General features: G+C 51.3%; 2 protein-coding genes across 4 annotated transcripts; one reads left to right on the plus strand and one right to left on the minus strand.

Annotated features, from left to right (window-relative positions):
* Window positions 1-4038: 4038 nt before the first annotated feature.
* XKR5 (XK related 5) lies at window positions 4039-11882 on the minus strand (the record flags this gene model as incomplete). 3 transcript variants are annotated; one of them, XM_082307289.1, is made up of 7 exons in its annotated part: window positions 4039-7397; window positions 8802-8913; window positions 9335-9504; window positions 9622-9831; window positions 10877-11058; window positions 11160-11343; window positions 11783-11882. In XM_082307289.1, the coding sequence occupies 7 exons, from the start codon at window positions 11838-11840 to the stop codon at window positions 6310-6312; spliced, it is 2004 nt and encodes a 667-aa protein (XP_082163415.1). In that variant the 3' UTR covers window positions 4039-6309. The 3 variants fall into 3 exon arrangements, with proteins under 3 accessions (XP_082163415.1, XP_082163416.1, XP_082163417.1); XM_082307290.1 differs by lacking the exon at window positions 11783-11882 and having other exon boundaries at window positions 10877-11039; window positions 11160-11235; XM_082307291.1 differs by lacking the exons at window positions 10877-11058; window positions 11160-11343; window positions 11783-11882 and adding an exon at window positions 11059-11143.
* Window positions 11883-15340: 3458 nt separating this feature from the next.
* Window positions 15341-15885, plus strand: DEFB1 (defensin beta 1; the record flags this gene model as incomplete). Its single annotated transcript, XM_082305506.1, has 2 exons — window positions 15341-15395; window positions 15761-15885. The coding sequence occupies 2 exons, from the start codon at window positions 15341-15343 to the stop codon at window positions 15883-15885; spliced, it is 180 nt and encodes a 59-aa protein (XP_082161632.1).
* Between the last annotated feature and the right edge of the window lie 5754 nt (window positions 15886-21639).

Consider the following 21639-nt stretch of genomic DNA (forward strand, 5'->3'; position numbering starts at 1 on the left):
CAACCACGACTGCACCCGTCACCCGGCTGGCGCCCAGCTCCCACCTCCCTGCGCACACCCTGACACCCACCTGCCTCTGCACTGCCCCCCCAAGCCCACCGCCCCGGCGCTGAACCCCAAATCTCCCTCCCTCCCCATTAACCAGGGAGAGGCCAGAGGCGCGGGGCCTCCTTCCCATCCCACCCCCTTCCCAAGCCCCCATCCCAGCTGGGGCTGGGGTGCAGCGGCCATGGGATGCTCTGCAGCATGGACAGAGAGATGATCCAGCCCAGTCTCCGGGGCAGAGCGGTGGCACGTTCACTGTTATTTATTGAAGCCAGTCCCTAAAAAAGCCCCCCAAAGCTCCCCAGGGAGCCTGAAGGACATTAAGGGGAGCAGGCAGGGCCCTTTGGTGGCTTTGCTTAAAAAAAGCAAGGCACAAACAGGGCTTTTGTTTTAAAGATCTCCCTTCAAGCAGAACAAGCGTCAGATCCTTTAGCTTGCAGGATCTGGCCCAGCTCCTCCAGCATCCCTGGATCCCCACGGATCCCTCGCAGCCGCAGATCCCATCCCGTGGCCGTTGGGGAGGATTCACGGGAGGGAGGAAACGCCGCTCCGGCGCGTTCGAGGGAACTGAGCCGTCTCAAACCTGGTGCTGAGAGCACAAAGCGTTTTCCTCCAGCCAAATCCAGCACAGGAAGCACAGTCCCTGGGTTCTCATTAAGCAGTCGTTCGTATTAGGCAAGTCCTGATTAGCCGTGTTTACCCTCCGCAAACCCCCCCTCTGCGTTATTGTTTAGCCTTAGAGCGATGGGCACGGAGATGCAGCCTGGGCCAAGCCATTTACAGGAATAGTAAAGACACCAGAAAGGGATTTGAGGCAAATCATAACTGTTTAATTAGGGGGAAAAAAATATCCAAAGTTTCAGCTTGGAAAAAACGAGCAAATAATAACAACCCCAGGGCAAATACTTATATTTTCTGTAATGTCCAAGCATTGTGTTCCAATATTTTTGGAAATGAAAAGATGTTTTTCTGGGTAAATCTTTCCTGGGTTAGTTCAGGGGGGTTACATCTTGGAGCTGGAGAGAATGTTTTTTCACCGTGGGTCAAGCAAAACCGACCCCGAAACCTGGTGCCTGTGGGCAGAGCTCAGAAATTGGGCTGCAGAGGGAGGCGGAAAATGGCGCTGCTGGAAGGCAAGATCCCAGCAGGGCTGGGGCAGGGCTGCTGCCGCCAACCCTCGTGCCCTGTCGGTACCTTTCCAACCCACTTGATTTTATTTCACCTTGAAAGAGGGACGAGAGTAACCCATTAAAAACAACAAGCCAAGGGGACGGTGCCAGCGGCCTGGACAGCCATGTCCCCAAGCCAAAGTGCTTGCTTGGGTATTGTTTAATTTATTAGGGACATAGCCTCCGTTCCTGCCTGTTCGCTCCTTTTTCCAGATCACCGGTGAGCGGCACAGCCAGTTCTCCTCGGGAGCCCGTGGGTCACTCCCTGCATTGTCAAAATTCACTGTCGATCCCTGCTCTCCGCTCCCTTGCTGCCCTTTCACAGCCCACGAGAGCTCCTCTCATGGGTGGCACTGAGCTCTCCTGGGCTGGGGCACGAGCCTCCGCCTCTCTAAAGCACTGGAGAGGGTTTCCTTAAAAAATAAAAAAGGCTCATAGGAGGCAAATGAGCAGAAATTTTCCATTCCAGGGCAGGCGAGAGCGCAGGATGATCTGGCCAAGTGTGGTGGGATGGAGACATCCTCCAGACTTTCTATAGGTGGCTGAAGCCCAAACATTGGTGATGAGCATCCCCCAAAGCTGGGCAGATCCTAAGGTCTAGCTCAGGATAACATCTCTCATCTGAAAAGAGCTCCATGGGAAATGCTGAAGAAGTAGGAGAGGGTCTGGTGGGGTGTCCTCAAGCATTTGGGACATAGGGAGGAAAAATCGCCGGTTCCCCTGAGCAGCTGGTTTGCTGTCCGTCTGCCATGCTTTTTCCCAGCTGCAGTTTCTCGTGCAGCTTCACACTCTGGGTTTCGATTGGCCCAGGACCACGTTGCTCCATGGAGAGCAAGGACCTGGGCTTTGTGGGACCTCTGTGCTCTGCGGGTTGATGTGAAGACAGAGCAGAGCGGGGAGTGACCGTGTCACCCAGGTGCACGTGCACTGCTCCGTGGGTGCGCCACCGAATATCAGGACTCAGCACCGTGGTGGCCACAGCTGGAGCTGGTTCTACCAAACCAGCAGGTTCCCAGGCCGTGTCCAATGCGATTGGTGGCAGCTCCCCTTGCACACCCACCTTTGGACCTGAAGTCACCATGGGATATTTGCAGATCCCTTCCCAGCCCTGAATACTACCTTGGCCAGACCCTGGCAGGGGCTCCTGAACTTTCCCCATGACCCAGTGATGGCTGGGGAAGTGGAAGGAGCCTCCTGCAACCACAGCCACATTCCTCCAGGCACTTGCTTGTGCACCTTATTGACCACCTTCAGTATCCCAGAGCCCCCCATGTAGCTCCCACCAGCTCCCATCTGCGATGCCACAGCAGCATCAGTCCTGCGCATCCCTCTCCTCCCATAACCCGGGCTCTGGATTTGGAACAAGGAGTCCGCTTTTGTGGCCTTGAGCAGCATCTCCCTCTGGTGGCTGAGGAACAAGCAGCTATGGGGAGAAACACCTCCCCAGCACGACTTCTTCAGTCTGGCAGCGTTGGGGAAAAATCTGGATGTGCACCAGGTCATCGGAGCATCTTGAGTTCCCTCCCTCACAGAGATGGGAAGGGGGGTGGTACCTGGAGCTGTGATTTGCAGCTGGACAAACAGGGCTTTAGATTTAACTAAATATAAGTAATTTCTGTAGGTGGAGACCTATATGTGGGATTGTACCCAGCATGCAGGACTTGGACCCTGGGTGCAACAGGGCTTTCATGCAGGCTGGAAGTCTTTAAGGACAGATAATCCACATTGTTTCACCTCATTTCACATTGGTCCCAAGGAGAAGGTGAGGGGGAGCATGGCAGGATCTCACCAGTGACCATCTCCCATCATCAGGGAGCAAAGCCATGGGAACATGGCCCCAACACCTACATCCCCATCCGTACCCCAGCCATCATGTTCCCTCTGGTCCTGTCCCCAAAGTCCCCCCTCTCTTGTCCTCTCCTTGATCCATCTGGGATTTCCACAACCACCTCCTCCAGGGTCAGAGATGTCAGCTCTTGGTGCATGTCCAGGCCCTCTGTGCATCATGGATGTGCTCTGAGAAATGGAAGTCCTCGGGCATGCCTGTCTCCTCTGCCCAAAAGTATTTCTCTGCTTTCTTAAAATTGTCTGGCCATATTTTCTTTTCTGACTGGTCCGTGGGATAGTTTCATGACAGCTGCTTGGTGCTGTTGGACCTTTACCATCTACAGTTAACCCAGGCCACCACGGAGCTAGCATTAAGCTGTAGGATATAGCCCTCCCAATCATTTCATGACCCTTATCCATTTTTGCAGTTACAGCTAAACCAGACCCATGGCTCTTCAAGACAGTCCCTGGTAAGCCCAAGTTTAGTTAGCACAAAGCCTACGGTCTGCTGTTAACAGCAGCAACCCTGTATTTATTGGCTGAAAAACACATAAATCACTCACAAGTGCAGCAAGGATGGTGTAAATCCTTCTGTGTCTTAAAGCCCTGGACCAGGACAGAACAGCAAACCCTCAATGCATTTGCTTGTCCTGCCCAATCTTGCCTTGTGATAACCAGCACAGGTTTGAGGGCAGCCCATAATTTGGATAATCATCACTTGACCTACTAAGCATTTGATTTTTGTAGTACATGGAAATGATCACGGCACATAGGATTGCAACTCTAAGGTGTAGAGCCAAGGTCAACACTGCTGTGGCTTGCGTAGAGCGTCCAAGGAGAGATTCCCACCAAGCACAACGCCATGCATTGTGATCCTTGGGTTGCTGGCTTGTTTTCCAACCTGTATGACCTCAGATGTTAGGGTTGGATGCTCTTACTATCTGCAGCAAATGCTCAAAATCTACCCCAAATATTACCAGTTTTAATTTAGCATACAGTTTCAATGATTCTTATCATGTTAGTGTTTCTTCTCAAGGTTGCTAAAATCAGATCCTCCTGAGCTGCTACTTGTCTGCAGCAACCAAACTCACCCAACCCACTGCTCTCTGCATGCCACATTGAGGTGCCCAGGTCCCACAGACTGAGGTGGCCCCAGCTAGAAAGACGCTGGATGCAGACCCTTCTTCAAAATCCCCACAGGCAACTCGTCCTGAGTGTGGGGAAGACAGAAAGGAGATGTGGAGTCCCCTGCTCGTTCGTATCTGTGTCCTATCTTTGCACATCTTACAGCTGGAGAAAGCGAAAAACCCTGCTCAATTAAACAAAAACAGCTTGACTGGGGGCAGGTAGAACCGGAATGGGTAGAAAAATCTAAGAAAACAGGAAAATGGAGTTGCGAAGGAGAGGGGAGGAGGTGAGGTCACATCCAGCCAGGAAGCTGCACAGCCGTTCGCTTGCAAAGCAGCAGGACATCAAGGTCCAACATCCCCTACAGCAAGGTCCAGAGAGGACCTCTCCACGCTTACGTGCACCCCCAACACATAACACAGACACATCAAAGGCTGGTTTGTTTTTTAAACCATCATTATATATTACCAAAGGTAGAAAAACAAACTAGATAAAAATTTCCACAATGCCACGGCAGCTCTGCTGCCTTCTGTGTGATGCACATAGTGAGGAGGACTCTGGAAAAACCGCTGCAACTCCTTCCTCCCTGCAGAGCACAGCCACAGCACGGCGGTGCTGCCATCCGAACGCAGACATGGAGCTTTCACCACGTTGGAAAGCAGCTTCACACCGAAACCGGCACCATCTGGATTTTCAGTGCCCAGATCAGCTTGAAGGAACATCTGGCTGGGACAATCCTGAGCAGTGAATGCTACATGGAAGCTTTTTTTAAATAATTAATCGCATGCCTGTCCTTCCTGCTGCCTTTCCTGCCCTGTGGCACCACCAGAGTCCTGCCCGCAGTGGGACAACAGCTGGAGGACGTGGCCAGATGTGCACCAGCTGGCACCCACAAGCTCACTGGTGAACCCAGACGACCAGACCTCAATCAACATATCAAGCCACGTCCTGGGGACAAACCCATGTCCAGCCAGCCTGGCTGGAAGCATTAGCTATTTCTGAGACCACGGTATTGAGACTTTTAGTTTCCGATATAAATAACCCCTGCCTACAATGGGGATCTTACGGTGGCAGGAGTATGTAGATCTGTTTCGAGATTTGGCTTGAAGCTAAATTTAGGAGGGAGCATCCACCCAGATCTGGATTATCTGCAGCTGGGTGGAAGGGGGCAAGGAAGAGGCTGGGCAGAAAAGGTCACTTGAGGAAGCAGGACAGCAAGCAAGCAAGCAGGACATACTTTTGTCTATAATTCAGCGTCCTGAGGTTGTAGTTTACAGCATGAAGAGGGTCTGGGCTCCTGTGTGGCCCGAACAAATGCAGCTGGTAAAGCTCTCAAGATGAACCTGGTGGGGGAAAAATAAATCAAGCACCGCTGAGCCTTACTTTAGGGCTTATTCTGCCCAGCATCATGGAATCGTTTAGGTTGGAAAAGACCTTCAAGATCATCAAGTCCAACCATTAACCCAGCACTGCCAAGTCCACCACTAAACCATGTCCCTAAGCACCACATCTCCCCGGCTTTTAAATACCTCCAGGGACGGGGACTCAACCACTTCCCTGGGCAGCCTGTTCCAGTGCTTGACAACCCTTTCGGTGAAGAAATTTTTCCTAATATCCAATCTAAACCTCTCCCAGTGCAACTTGAGGGAAGGGAGGGCATCTGAGAGTAAAACTCATTATTTTTCTGGTTTAGGCACTTATTTGTCCTGAGAAGACTCCTGCTTTGGCCAGCATCGCATGCCCTGGAGACAGCAGCCAGATCTCCACGCTAGGACAGGCCAGCAGCTTGTATAGGCACTTGTTAAAGGACACGCTGCAAGACAGCACCACAAATATATCAAAGGCAGCATGCTCCAGCTGCCTAGCAGGACTGTTACATAAATAAGTTTAATAAATACCTAAACCTGGACTTTTAAGGCTTTTTAAGACCTCTGAAGCTCTCCAAAAACTGCAAATAGAAGATGCACCGGGAGGGAGGGTGATGTCCCAGCGATGGAGGACCACATCTGCCCAGTGGCAGGGGCATCATGGGGACAGTCTTCATGGCCAGCATTAACATCCCATCACCTCCTGCGGTACCCTGTCGACGAGGCAGTCACCCCAATGCTGACCCACAGTGACTGCACAGCAATTTACAGGGTCACTCCAGCAACCCAGACAGGTCTGTCCCCTCTCCCAGCTCCCCCAGTCCTCGCTGTGCGCATCTAGGGTCACCTTTGGGGGTGGAGGTGAAGCACGGTGGCCTCAGCTTGCTCCTCATGACAGTCCCCTGTGTGCCACAAGGGTGGGTGTCCCAAAGGTGATGCCACCCCATGAGGGCATCCTCCAGCCCCATGGGCTTCGAGCCCTCTTTGGGGGGACCCACCACCCCACAACCCCCTGTGTTGCCGAGGGGAGAGCTGCTCCGCAGATGCTTATGAGTACAAGTGCCTAGGATTGGGCTGATGCTCGCCGTCTCAAGGGATAAATCCCCTCTTCCTCCTCCTCCCAGGCAGCCTGGAGGAGGCTGGGCTTCGCCATCCCTTTGCACCAGGGCCATGCACGTAGCTGTGGCTGTCCCCGCGCCGGGCAAGGTGATGCCTCCTGCACTCGCACTGAAATACATAGAGGAGCCCGCGGCCGGATCCGGGGAGAAGCTGCTGGGAAAGGATACAGCTGGGTGAAAACCAGGCTCCTGCCCTGCTCCGTCCTCCCGTGCCGTTCTCGCAGCGCTGGCGCTGGGTTTGCCACCTCCTCCATTCCCCGCCGCCAGCAATTTCTTATCAGTCAGACCAGATTCAACACCCTGAGGACCTATTTCCTTCACGGGGAGGGAAAGGTTTGCTCCAGGCTCAACACTGGCGAGTTTCCCCAGCATCCATCCTCCAGGGTAGACCTCTCCCATGCCACCATCTCCAAAAGCTGCATTGATCATGGACATATCTCCTGTCTTCAAGGCCAGCTTTACCAGCAGCCAGTGGTGATGGTTTGTCCAGCTGTCCTCCAGATGCCCTCTGAATTGCAGGAGCGATGAGCTGTTCCCATTTTTGGGACCTGCCATGGTCCCTTCCCCTGACGAGGACTCTCTGTTTCCCGAAATTCCCAAACTCTGCCCTGTTTGGGAGCCATCTCCAGCAACCTCATCATCACCAGCAGCTGCAGCACTGCAGGTTGTCTCCAAGAAACCCTGCCAGATCTCTGTGGACTTGGGATGGAGCAGGCTGTAATAAACCACCAGAGCTGCGGCACCTAAAAAAGAGCAGAAAGGTGTCAAGGGATGAGTCCCAGCAGTGTTTTGGTGAGGTTTGGAGGAGCGACCAGACCTCGTTGCCACAGCCAGATCAACAGGCCCTTTGCAGAGATGCTGCTGAGCATCAGGTGTCCGAGCAGCACATCCTTCAAGCATTTTTAGCATTTTAACTTGAGCAGCTTTCAGGAAAGGGAGTGCTGAGCACACTCTCAAGACCGAATTTAATCCGGATTGATTTGCAGACTGGTAGGTGCACAGCGAGGCAGCCGCTGAGCACCAGCAGACAGGGCACAGGGCAGGGAGGAGCTGTGTGATGCAGGAATCCTGCCCATCTCGCAGCATCCCCGTCCTCTAGCCATTAAATGAGACACCAGCAGGTTTTTAAGACACCTTGCTGCTTCTGTCCTAAACTCACTCAAGGCCAGAGGAATTGCTCCTTTTCCAGCCCAAATGTGCCCTTTCTTGAACACGGCTGATCTGCATGCAGCCGGTCAGGGGAGCTGCACAAAGCCCAGCACATGGGCGTTACAGCTTCTTCCCTCTGCCTCCATCCCACTGGGAAAAGATGAGCCTGGTGGGGACCTCACCCAGCAAACAGCAACTCCCATCCTTGCCCAGTGCCAGTTTTGCAAATAGAGGTGCCGATGGGTTGTTTGCAAGCATCGTACAAGCTCTCCCCTCCTTCAGCTGAGTTGTGGATTAAAGCTTTAGGAAATTAAATGCACCAGGTGGCCATAGCTGCTGCCTGCTTTATGGGCAGGGCATGGAGTAAGGCAGGGTATGGGCAAGGTATGGAGTACCTTGTCCATCACATACCGAAAAATCCTCCCCATGAACGCAAAAAGCTTTTCCATTTACAGAAGCGGCGCTGGTCTTTGAAAGAAAACAGGGTGGGAGAAAGCTGCTGTAGGTCTGCGTGGTCCCACACCAGCGTATTTCCAAAACATACCCAGCGATGGCTGATCAGTCACAAGCCACCTTCATAAATCATCAGTATATGCTCAAATGAAAACGTTTCCTTGCAGCGATCCCCTGTGTTCTACCGCTGCCTGCACTGACCACCAAGCACCAAGATCACAGAAAGCACAAACAGATGTGCTTCGAAATTGCATATATTGTATTTGGCAGCGGTACCTGAGCCGTTTGGTGACATCTCGATCATTTCTGCCAGCCTCCCTCTTCAGGGATGGGTTTTTAAGAAATGATGAAAAAACGAAACTCAAAGTGGATTCACATATTATTATATACATTCAGATGCTTAAGCTGGAAGAAATAAAGCAAATAGTCTGACACAAGTAAAATAACTGATGATGCTCATTTGCTCATTTGCAACTAAAATAACTGATGATGCTCATTTACTCTCAAGACATGCAACCCAGGCTCTGAAAACCAGCAGATCTTACCTATTACAGACCCCGACATGACAGCCCCGGTCACGCACAGGCTGTTCCTCAGCTCTGCCTGCAGGAACCGGGTGGCCAGCAGCAGCAGGAGGGTGTTTTCCATCAGCATTATCTGCAGAGAGAAGAGAGTTGTCACTTTTATCCTTCTGATGGCTTTAGACGTGTTTCCGATGACAGAAAACACCCGGTTTCTAGATTTTTCTGATTTATTTTGCACCTAACTTATCACTTAAAACTTAATGGTTGCTGAACTGAACTTTCTGCAAGGTCTCGACCTTTTTTTACCATGAAAAATAACTACAGAGCAGCACGGCCGTGCTGGTGTTATTGAGACTTTGTATGGCTGCTGCTAAGAAAACAAAGCCAGCGCAGAAGGTGCAGCCACCTCGGTGACCACGTGGCTTTGTCAGGACATGGGAAATGCTGGATTTTTATCAAGTGGTGATGTGGGACATGACAAAGGAGAGTCTGAAGCTATTGCTTCTCCCCAGCAGCGGCATCCATGTGGAACACTGAAAATCCTGGGTACTTACTGAGTAAAACACAGCCACCCTGTGCTTGGAGGGACCAGGCCGGACATTAACGTAGCAGAAGATGTACACGGCTCCCACCAGGCAATTGAACAGCCTCCAGCGGCAGGGCTGGGCCACGATGTCCGTCTGCTGGGCCACCAGCCAGAAGGACATGAGCAACCAGTGGACACCTGCAAGGGGAAGGGACTGAAAGGGCTAAGCTGTTCCTGGGGGAGGCTTCCAGTACCAGGAGCATCCCTGTGGCTGACAGCAGGATAGGACATGGGGAAGACGATCACAGGTCTTACCTGCCACAGCAAAAACCCAAAAGGAATACAGCTTGGCAAAGAGCACCAGGGCCAGGACCCTGGTCCCCAGCATCCCTGTCCTCCAGAGCAGCAGGCAGAGGATGGCTGCGGCCGGCGGGCAGAGGTGACCGGGTTTCAGTAGACAGGCAAAGCGGCTGTAAGAGACCAAAGCCCAAGCGAGGGAGAGCAGGGACAGTCCCGCGCTGACACCTGCATGGGGACAGGAGTCATCAGGCACTCTGAAGGACGCCGGACTGCGTTGTAGGACCATATCATAGAATCATAGAATGGTTTGGGTTGGAAGGGACCTTAAAGATCATCTGGTTCCAACCCCCCCGCCATGGGCAGGGCCACCTTCCACCAGATCAGGCTGCTCAAAGCCCCATCCAACCTGGCCTTGAACACTTCCAGGGATGGGGCATCCACAGCTTCTCTCGGGAACCTGTTCCAGCGCCTCACCACCCTCATGGTGAAGAATTTCTTCCTTCTATCTAATCTAAATCTACCCTCTTTCAGTTTAAAGCCATTAGCCCTTGTCCTATCACTGTGTGCCCTTGTAAAAAGTCCAACTCCATATCTCAACGCTAAGGAGCTGTTGGTAGCATGGCACTTCGATACAAGCCAGACACCCCGCTGTCCTGCCAACTGGACTATTTCAACCAATTTCTGCTGAATTTGGTCTCCTTTGCATGCTCGGCATCTCCCTGATTAAGTCCTCTGACAGCTCCCTCCCACGGGGAGAGCTCTGCAGCGGCAGGGCAGGTCCATCTCCAGTCATTGCGATCGGACCAGAGACTGACACCGACTTGAATGTGACCTTGCACACGCCGTGACTCCACACCCCAACTTCTCCCTTTGCACACCTGAAAGTTCACCTTTTCTACAAAGCAGCCCCAAAACCCTAAATGCTCAGCATGGCACTGCAATTAGGGCTGGACCATCAATAGGAACATGTGTTGGGTTCAAACCCAACCAAGGCACTGTCTGCCATGGAAGTCCCCTATATGCCACAGGGAATGACCGTACCGGCCAGGAAAAGCCATGGATAGCTCAGGATTCCTCCATGTTCAACCACAGCAGATCTTTAAGACACATTTGTCCCTGTTGCTTTGCATTGGGGCTTCCCAGCTCCTTTGCAGCATGCTCCTCCACCCAGAGCCTGCCCTGCACCCTGCCAGGTGGGCATACGCATTCCCTGCCCAAATGCATCACCCCTCCGCAACTCGAAGCATCCTCCTGGGAACTCCCCGCTCACCGGGGATGAAGCCCGCTGGGTCAACTGCCACAACGACGTAGGCCTGCAGCAGGAGGTGAGGCAGGGTCTGCAGCAGGGCTTCCAGGAGCCGCAGCACACACACATCCCCGCGCTGCATCAGCACCTCCCCGGCACCGCCACTGCCGCCCGCCTTTACCGCTGTCTGCAAAACATCCCAGTACCTGCAAGAGTCACCATGACACAATGTCCACCTTGGTTTTGGCAGGTTTGGGACTGCGCCCGTGTTTCGGGGGCTGGGTGGACCATGGGGAGCATCTCTCACCGCTTCCAGAGGCCCAGTTGCAGGATGTGGAGCGCCAGGAGCCAGCAGCCGGGCGGGTGGCCGTCTGCCCTGAACCAGAGGATGCTGAGGAGCTGAGCCACGTAGCCAGGCACCACGCAGGCGACGGTCAGCCCGAACCAGCCCAGCTGCCCACGGACAAGGTAGTGGATGATGGCGCAGAGCCCTGGAGAACGGCAGAGACGCACCACTGAGGGATGCCACAGCCCTGCACGCCCAGCAACTGAAAGGTGCTACCCACAACCCGCCCCAAATTCAACTCCCAGCCGCCGAAGGGGTTTGCAGCCCTTGTCCCAGGCTTATCTCCAGCTGCCGGCTCCCGGTGGCTTGTCAGCTGTGGCACAGCCAGCGCCAGCGAGGGGCCCGGCCCAAAGAAGGGGTGTGATAAAAAGCGCTCGGACAAGGGCTCATGCTCCAAATTAAAAAAAAAAAAACAAAAAAAAACAACAATTTTTCAAATTAAAAAGAAAAGGAAATGGCTGGGGTCTGCACGGATGCAGAAAGCCCGCGCCCGGGGCGCTGCCGCCCATCAGTCCCGCGGGCAGAACCGCGCACCTTCCCCTCCGCCTGCGCGCAGCCCCGCGCATCCTGCGCGCTTCACTTACGCGCTCCGCGCTCCGCCGCCAGCAGCGCCAAGCAGAGCCCCGGGAAAGCCCCGCGCATCCTGCGCGCCCCTTCCGCGGCGGCTGCACCACGGAGGAGGAGGAGGAGGAGGAGGAGGAGGAGGAGGAGGAGGAGAAGGAGAAGGAGGAGGAGGAGGAGGAGGAGGAGGAGGAGGAGGAGGAGGAGGAGGTGGAGGAGGAGGAGGAGGAGGTGGAGGAGGAGAAGGAGGAGGAAGGAGCCGCCAGCGCCCGTCCCTCCCCGCCCGCCCCGGCCCGGGCACCTCCCCAAGTGCCTCCCCCCGCTTCTCTCCCGCCGGGCAATGTTACGTCACGTTGCTTGCGTCACGCGGGCTCCTCGGGATTTTGCAGCAGCACAGGCCGGCGGTGGTTGCGCCAGCCCGAGACCCCTGGGGTTACCGTGCATTTGCACAAGCCCGTCCCAATATCCCCCCAGCTGTTCTTACTTGCACAAGTCTCATCCTGATGTCCCCCCAGTTTCTCGGGCACTTGCACCAGCCCGTCCCCGTGTCCCTGGGTTCTTGTGCACTTGCACAAGCCCACCCCGATGTCCCCCAGTTTCTTGTGCACTTGCCCAAGCCCGTCCCCATGTCGCCTTGTGCGATGCCCGAGTGCTGTGCACTAGGTGGCAGCCGGGACACGATGTGCAGGGAACCACAAATTAATTCAGTTGTTTTTTTTCCCCCCACCGAAGAAATGAAACCTTCGTGAAACGTCATCCCAACCGTTGGTGGTTGCAGGTGCTCTTGCGTGCGTGCAGAGACGTGTCTTGTCCGACTCCATCCCCTGAGAAGCACATGCTTTCTAGAAAATAAACCCTCAGGAAAGGCCATGATGAGCTGTTATAATGAAGTCCAAATATCACCTAAGGTTTTGTCATTACTTTTGCAAAATCATGCAGGAAGCTCCCCAAGGTTTGTACATCAGCTGGGCTGTCGGGGTGTACATGTGTTTGGGGGCTTTCACACATTTACTGTTGTTTTTTGAAATTTTAGTGAGTTTCTTTGCAGCCCTGGGAACTAAGCCTGGACTCTGTTGCTTAACAGCAGGAAAATTTTTCACCCATTCAGCTGAGTCCCGAAGCAGGGACTTTTTGAAATATGAAAACTCAGTTGCCAGGGTTCTCTATAGGTCCCCAGTACATTATGCCTGTCCCTGCCATGCTCTATAACTCCCCTCTTCGATTATTTGCATGTGAGTGATGAAGTAAATATCCTGTGTGTGCTCAGGGCCGTGGATGTGCTGCTGGCCGGGGAGCCAACTGCCCAGAGACGTCGTTGTCTGACTTTCCCCTCTCGAGGGAGCACCACCAGGGTCTCGCCTTGGTCTCCGGCACTCGGTTTTTACCAAGCATGTAAGAACTTTGAATCTTTGCAGCCTCAACTCCAGTGTTTGGATTTTGTGTCCAGTGGGTTAAAAAAGTGACGGGTGGAAGGGATAGCCTACTTTTCCTCTTGTCCTGCTGCCATGTCCTTATTCAGCAAAGTGTTTCATTAACTAACGATGTTGAGCTGTTGGGCCCAGCTCCAGCGAAGCATTTTAATAAAGCTAGGGGTGTAAAGAGGGCTCTGGAGCCAAGTGAAGCTCAGTCTTGGTTGTCTCCAGGCCTTGTCCTCCACAGTTTCTAGTGCAACAAATACCATGGCTGCCAAACGGCCCATTCCTAGAAAACCCAACTTTCTGCATGCAAAGCACAACTAAGCCTCTAATGGGCACCAAAGCCTCTTCCAAAGCTGAGGGCGGGCTGTTGAAGAACCATCTTTGCTTGCAAATCCAGCAGTGAGGAAGGTGCAAGGGTTCATACAGGAGCAATGTGGCTGTCCTGGTTTCAGCTGGGACAGAGTTAATTTTCTTCTTAGTAGCTGGTAGAGTGCTGTGTTTTGGATTTAGGATGAGAATAATGTTGATAACACACTGATGGTTTAGTTGTTGCTAAGTAGTGCTCACACTGGTCAAGGACATTCCAGCTTCCCATGCTCTGCCCGGTGCACAAGAAGCTGGGAGGGGGCACAGCCAGGACAGCTGACCTGGACTGGCCAAAGGCCTATTCCATACCGTAGGACATCATGCCCAGTATATGAACTGGGGGAAGAAGAAGGAAGGAGGGGACAGTCGGAGCGATGGCGTTTGTCTTCCCATGTAACCGTTTCGTGGGATGGAGCCCTGCTTTCCTGGGGATGGCTGAGCACCCGCCTGCCGATGGGAAGGAGTGAATGAATTCCTTGTTTTGCTTTGCTTGTGTGGGCGGCTTTTGCTTTACCTATTAAACTGTCTATCTCAACCCATGAGTTTTCTCACTTTTACTCTTCCAGTTCTCTCCCCCATCCCACCAGAGGGGAATGAGCGCACGGATGTGTGGTGCTTAGCTGCCAGCTGGGCTTAAACCACAGCAGTCGCCCACAGAAGAGGTGTGAACCTCATCATCTCATCCCCCCTGCCCTCCATCGTCATGATGGAGCCACCCCGAGACACCTCAGCTGTCTTTTCTCAGTCTCAAAGTGACTGATGACAAAATCAGTCCCTCCCTCTGCCCAAAGGCTTTGTTCCAACCCAGGAATGAATTCCCATGCCACACGAGACGTGACATTACCACCCCGAAACAATGCTAACCAGAGAAGGAGAAAGCCAGAAAGCCTTCCAGAGGATGTTCCCAGAGCTAGCCACCCTCCCCAGTTTGCCACCTCCCAGTTGCTCTGGCTGCCTTCCAGCCACTGGTTTGTCTGCACTTTTCTCTGCTGGATTTCAGCGCCCAGGAGCCTCTCTTGCTAAAAAACCCCTCAGGACTCCAACGAAGCTACATCCAGAAGATGGTGAAGCCACCTCTCCATATTTTATTTAGTGAGCTTAGCAAATGAAGGTCCTCCAGCTCCTCCATGCAAAGCTGTTTCTCCAACCTTCAAGTGATTTTTTGGGACTCCCTACTGCACCTTCTCATATTTTAACCCCCTCTTGAAGTGGAAGCACAAGGAGTTGCAGAGACCTCTTAGCGGTGCTAGTGGAGCTGCACGCAGACAAGTATAACATCTTGGTGGGACTGGTTCTAGATCCATTCTCTATGTGGCTTTGGGCAATCTTTTTTGGGGTCAAAATGGGAACAAATATTCCTTTCTGTGTAAAATCTGAATTTCTGGAGGCAAAGATGCATCTTATGAAGATCTGAGTGTGCAAATACCTTGAAGTGAACTGGGCCTTGTGCATGTGGTCATTGCTCTGGCTAAATGGTTGCTGAAATATCTGCCTGTCTGTGCTGTTCATGGAGGAGTTGGTGCTTTGGATCAGGACATGGGAGTCAGCAGGCGTCGGTGTTAAGAGGATAATTCCTTTCGGGGTGGGGACATGGCATGGTATCTATCCACACAAGAGTTTGTAATTAGAGGTTACAACGTGCATCCTTTAAATACATTATTTGGATCCAAATACCATTGCTAAATTCCTGCAGATCGCATTCATCAAAGCCTTATAAATACAGTTCATTCCTTCCTCTTGCAGCGTCTCTTGGTCTCAGCAGCTTTGTGGTGACACTCCACCGTGTCAACGAAAGCCATGAAGATACTCTTCCTGCTGCTGCTTCTCCTCATGGTGTCCCAGGCCACTGCAGGTGAGTGTAAATACAACCAGCGTGCATTTTTGTGTTTGGGAAATGGGGAGTGATTCTGTCAATGAGGAACAAACTCGTGATACGTGCGCAGCTGATGTGATACTTGGGTGCTGGACCTGCCTGCCTAGCGTTGAGTAAGTGAACTCCAGTTAGCCATTTCAGAGCTAAGGGGAGAGAGCATCACAGTTTGCAGAACTCACGAATGCTTTCAGACATCACAGCAAAACTCAACAGCAGGCTGATGATCTCCCTGAGATGCCACTTGTGCTATCTGCAGACCGAGCTGTCACTAAGATGGGGACAGACTTTATTCACATGTGTAAATCCAAACAGCGATGCTTACTGGCTCTTTTTCTCAATTACAGTGTCAGACACCGTGACGTGTCGGAAGACCAAGGGCAAGTGTTCGTTCCTGCTGTGTCCCTTGTTTAAGAGAGCCACCGGTACCTGCTACAATGGACTAGCAAAGTGCTGCAGGCCCTTATGGTGACCCTCCACAGTCCACGCCGGGGCTGGTAGCGTCGGTAGCATCAGTAGCAGTGGCAGCAGTAGCGTAGTTTTGTCCTTCTCTACATGGGTATGTGTTGGTTTTGGTGCTGTCTTTCCTCAGAGCTGGTGGAAGTTACTTTTGCATGTGGCCATGTGTCTGCTCTTCACCCGTGAAGGGGCTTCACCAAGGCAGGGTTGAATGGGTAGCCTGATACTGGGCAGCTCCTCTCCCCTCCCTGCCAAGGGTGGTTTGTGGTGGGAAACAGGCAGATTTCCTCCTCGTGTTGGGGGAGAGTGTGATGTGTCCCATGAGATGCTGAGATACCACAGCAGACCTCATCCATCCCATATGCTGTCCTGTGGTAGCCACCCATGGAGCCCTGATGGCCTCGGTTGCCACCCTGTTGTCCCAAGGGGAGAGCACAAGGCTGATTTCCAACCACTGAAGAAGTTTAGTTGGGAAGGGGCTCCCTGTTACAGCCCTGCTGCTTCACCTTGGTCGAGCCCACTGGGGGATGAGGTGTGGGGGGCTGGTGCTAGGCAAGGCTCAGATCTGACAGTGCAGCCCCTTGGGATCTTCCTCCAGCTCTTGGACTTCTGCATTGCCCTTTCCACCCACCACCCACCAAAAGGGTGTGGGGCAGGGACACCACTGCTTTCTCTCCCCCTGTCTGTCCCACCTTGTCCTTGCCTGTGATTTGTCTCTCTGCCTTCATCCTCATCAGCCAGATCCTGCATGGCGAGGTCCCAGCTCCTCTGGCCAGACCTTCTTTCTCCCCTGGGGCACTGAGTTGCTCCTGACAATGTAATATTTAGAAATATCTTGTTAACTTGCTCACCTTCTCCATGCAGAATGGCTGTCTTTCCTGAACAGATGGGTAAATGTGAAATATAACCCATATTTTCCCATCTTCCCTGTAGGACCCCATTTCTCTTCCATAAGGCTATTTATTTCCCATATCCCCTTATAATCATCTCAAGAGAAGGTCTTTTATCTTCCACCTTTCCTATCCTGTATCCTCAGAAGATGCCGTCCTGGCTCGGTCATCTGTCCAGCTTCTCAGAGGACATCGGGCTGATTCAGACCCTGTTCTGGAGGGGAGATCTGGTCAACTCTCATTTGACCTCTACCGTGATACAGCAAGGGCTCAAACTGAAGTCTTCAGGGATGTTCTGCTGCTCTCTTGCAGGCTCTGCAAAATATCTCAGCCTTCCAGTACTGAAGCGATCTGTGCTCTTTTTCTCTCCTCTAACACATATTCGCTGTGTCCACAGAGGCTGTGGTTCATGAACTATTTGAGTTGTGTAAATATCTAATAAAGCATGAGTAATAACACAAAGCGCTTTAAACAATTCATTGGTGAGGAGTGGTTTGAGCCCTCTGTTTTCTAAGGTGTAAGGCCTAGGTCCTGTGGATCTTATATCCAGCCACACCTCATCGGCAGGCATCTTCAAAGCCTGGGAAAGGTCTTCTAGGTCATCTCCTACCCGAGCCCAAGTCAAAAGGAGGTTTGATTAACTCCACAGTCAGGGAGCTCAGATTTGTTCAGCCCGGGAAGACAGCTTAAAAAAATCTCATCGGACATCTGTGCTGCTTTTGGTGTAGCAGCTTCTTCAGGCACAGCTAGTCCTGCAAATGTACTGCAGCTGACGTTATTGTGTAGCACGTTGCCACTGCCAAAGAAAAAAAAAAAACATTGAGAATAATCAAGCTCTCCAAGCCCAAAGGTGCTATTTGAACCTTAATCACTCCTTCCATCTAGGGATTTGAAAGTCCTTTGTACTCGTGAACTGAGGCTTGCACCACCCCTAGGAGGTAGCCAAGCAAACAGAAGGTACCTGCTGTTGTAATTAAGCCACGCTCTTCCACCCAGGATTAATGTTAACCCTTTTAGTTCAGGAATAAAAAATAATAATAGCAAAAAGCAGATATTTGGTGGTATGCCAAAAAGTTGCAGTGACTGTCACGGGGCTGGCTTTCAGGAATAATAAGTGAGACTCCCCAATGGTTGTATAATCATTGCAATTAGGAAATCAAGTGCTTTACAGAGCATGCAAGAATTGCTGCTCACGTTGCACTGGTGAAGAAAATGGGGTGCAGAACAGGGAAGTGTCAGCAAGGTCATTGCCTCCTGGTCACCCACAGCCAGGAGGAGGAGAAAGATCTTGGGAGTTGTGCTGTGACGTCCTGAATTGTTTATCCCCTTTGAAAATAAATGCAAGCATCATTAACAAAATAGCATGCAAAATCATTCTTAATTGTGACCAACAACTGGGGACAATTGATGCTTTGGTGTAGAGCGTGATTGCTGGCCACCGCATCCCAGAAATCTGAATAGCCGTGTCATAGCCATCATGGGGCAGGCATGGAAAAAATCTCTTCTTCACAGAACTCAGGAAGATTCACTCCATGTGAAAGATGGATAATGTAAAAGTTAGGGCTATACTGACCTGGAAATGCCTTCATCATTTGAAGGGGGTTCACGATCTGGGGCTCAGTGAAGCCCAGCGAAACCGGGGAGCTGGACAGCCCATGTGTTACTCATCCAGTGGACAGGGACAATGAGGACCATCAAAATCACCTGCACAACTACATGCCCCAATTAGCACTGTCCCCGTGGATAGGAGAGGAGGTAGCGAAGGCAAAGGGAGTCTTGGCTTGCCTACGGATGATATCACATGGACTCAGCCATCCCTCACATGTTGAGCCACCTGTGTGCACCTGCTTCAACCTGTGTTTTGCTACACACCCCAGCTGCAAATATTTCTCAACACCTTAGAGAAGGGTTTAAGCAATAGTCCCTCCCTGATGGACCCAGATAGCGGGTCACATCTTTTGCAGATCATTCCCCTGCTCGAGGTGATGCAGCAGAGCAGTCATGAGGGGTGATTGTGGATGATGTTAGGAGATGCAGAGATCAAATTTTTGTTGCAGTAAAAGGGTGATTCTTAAAACAACTAGTCCTGGCACCAACGAGAAGAGTTGCCTTCCTGGATTTGGTCCTGAGTGGTGCAAAGGACCTAATTCAAAAATTGTTTGTGAGAGAGCTGCTCTGTAAAAATGACCATAGTACTTAACCATGTTGTGGGACCAAATACATTTGACATGTGAATATTTAATCTCAAAAAAAGCAAAAATGAGGAAAGAAAAGCACCAAAAGGAGCAGTCCAGAGGAGCAAGAAGCCTGCAGGCGGCCTGAAAGATGTGAAGAAGGCTGTGCTAGAAACCTCAGTAAAATATTTGCTTTGGCTGGGGAAGAAAACAAAGAGGTCTAAGAAAAATCCCTGCAGGGCATGAAGGGCAAGTCAAGGGAGGCTCCCGAAGGGAAGAGCTCAGTGGTGAACAAACAGCTGACAGAAGAGAACAGCAGCTCCCATAAAACGTGCCAGGCCAGATTCAGGTAGGAAAGAGGGCTAAAAAGGAAACTGAAGATGCTTTTGCAACAGACACCTGAACTGATAGTAGAAATGTCAGTAAATGCATGGAAAGCAGGAAGCCATTGGGGGGGTCCTTGATGAGAAAGGAATAGCAGGGCACTTAGGGGTGGTATGCTGTAGCACAGTACTCTCTTCTGTCCATGGCAAGATAGTAAAGGCTATAATAAAAATAAAGTTGCTGAGCAGGGCAGTGAATTTCTGGACATCACTGGCACAGGAGGCTGTGGAGGTAGAAAACACCAGCAGGTCTGAAAAGGGTTAGGCAAGTTCACGGACAGCAGGCGCTGCTCACATGGGTATTGGAAGGATGAGTAAGGATGTCCCCCGCAACATTCCTGCTTTTGCAATTATGGATGCTGGGGCAAAATGGGAGGACTTGCCCACAGACAGCGCCCAGCCTCACATACTCTCCCTGAACAGCAGGGAAGGCATGGAAAGAGAAGGTAAAGAGAAGCAAAGAAAAGGCATGAAAAGGGCTTGCAAAAAAGAAGGATAAATGGTATCCAGAGACAGGCAAGGGATGGTGAGCAGTGTCTGGAGCCAGGCCAATGGCAATATGCTTCTGACTGTGGCGGTTAATTGCAAGCAATGACTCTGTAAACCATTTTTCTCCTCAGTTATGAGCTGTGAACCAAAATGTGCAGCCCTTGGAAGAGCCCATGGCCTGACCTGCTTGATGGCAACGCCCATGCAAAGGTGACAGCGGGCACTTCAGCTGCTGAGAGCTTTCTCATGGAGAAACCTCTGGGAAACACCCTGGTAGGATTGCTCACACATTCCTCAGCTTTTATGAGTTGGGTGCCCATTGATGCAAGCCTCCATGGGCTTTGGCTTTTGTTGAGATGCTGAAACCCTTTCCATCCTCAATTCATTAACTATTTAAATAATTTAGTTGGTCTCTGGAACATCTCTCATCAGATGGCTTTGCTTTGCAGAATTGTTACCCCAGTAAGTCCCTGTTTTGCCAACTGTGCCACCTGAGTGTTGACAGACTCATCACTCACAAGACCTAAGCTACTGCTTCATGTTCTTGGAGGTGCAGAAACTGCAGTGAGCCCAGGGTGGGCAGCGAAGAAAGCTTTAACCACAACTAGGTTAGCCTCGAGGTCTATAAAAACCTCTGCATTTGGAGAGAGATCAGGAGCAAATATATTCAAGCTAAAAAGGTAAATGTAACCAGAGCAATGTCTTCTACAGTTTAAGACCATATTCTTCTCCTCACTATTCTGAGAGGTGTAAATCAGAAGAAAATCTGCTGAAATCATTGCACCAACTTCTGACATCATGAAGATCAAAATCCACCCATGGCTGAGCATGGAAAGACTCACCAAAAGGAAACTGTGGTGATCTTCCAGCCTTCCTCTTCTTGATAGCCCATTGCCAAAAGGTCCCAGGGTCTAATCCTGCTGGGCACCAGAAACTTCAGGCAGAAGGAGGCTTTCCCCTCTTTTCTACCTGAGAGGCACATTGGAAAACCTGCCAGAGATCCGTCAAGGCAGAGATTGCTTTCTCCTCAACTCTGGCAATATCACAGAGGTCCAGGAGGCTGTGCTGTAAGACAGCAGGGAAGAACTTATCATCTCTTTTAACAAAGGATTGCACAACCTATAAGTCTGCCCCTGAGCTTGTGGCCAAGCTCTGCCTACAGGCATCGCAGAACGTGGAAGGTGCATTTACACCACTGTACACGCTTTGGGGTCCCGTGAGGCACCCAAAAACTGCCTTTCCTGTCTTTTGTGCCTCTGTGCCTCAGCCTGGTGACACCACCCTGCTCAAGCACAGATGATAAGCAGCATTGTCTGACCCCTCAAATTAATTAAAGAAAGCTGGCATAGACCTACAGGTCCTTTCCAGGTGTATGGTATTGGGAGCATCCAAGCACGTGACAGTCCTTACACCTAGTCCTTGAAATATGGAAGACAGCAACTGTTGCTCCAGTATCTCCTTGAAAAGGTAGACCAACAGCAGCAGAAGCTACAGAAGAATAAACAAACACTCCTGCCCACGTCTGACAACTTCACCCAGCATCGGTTTCTTATTCAAGCTTACCACGGCTCATACCAAAGAGGAAGGTTCCTGGAAAACCAGTATGAGGGAAAATGAAAAAGAAGATTTAAAACATCACATCGTTGGGGTGGTTCTAGGAATGATTTCCATAAATAGCTGTGGCTTAAAATGTCTTATATATGGTACAGGTAATTAGTACTGAATATTTTTTTGGTGCAAAAGTTAAAAAAAAAAAAAAAGCACCTTTTCCTTTTTTGTTTTTTACTCATAACTATTAGATTTCTGTTTTACTTTCCTATTTTTTTCCTAC

This window comes from Platalea leucorodia (assembly GCF_965183815.1).
Source record: "Platalea leucorodia genome assembly, chromosome: 3".
Taxonomy (NCBI): domain Eukaryota; kingdom Metazoa; phylum Chordata; class Aves; order Pelecaniformes; family Threskiornithidae; genus Platalea; species Platalea leucorodia.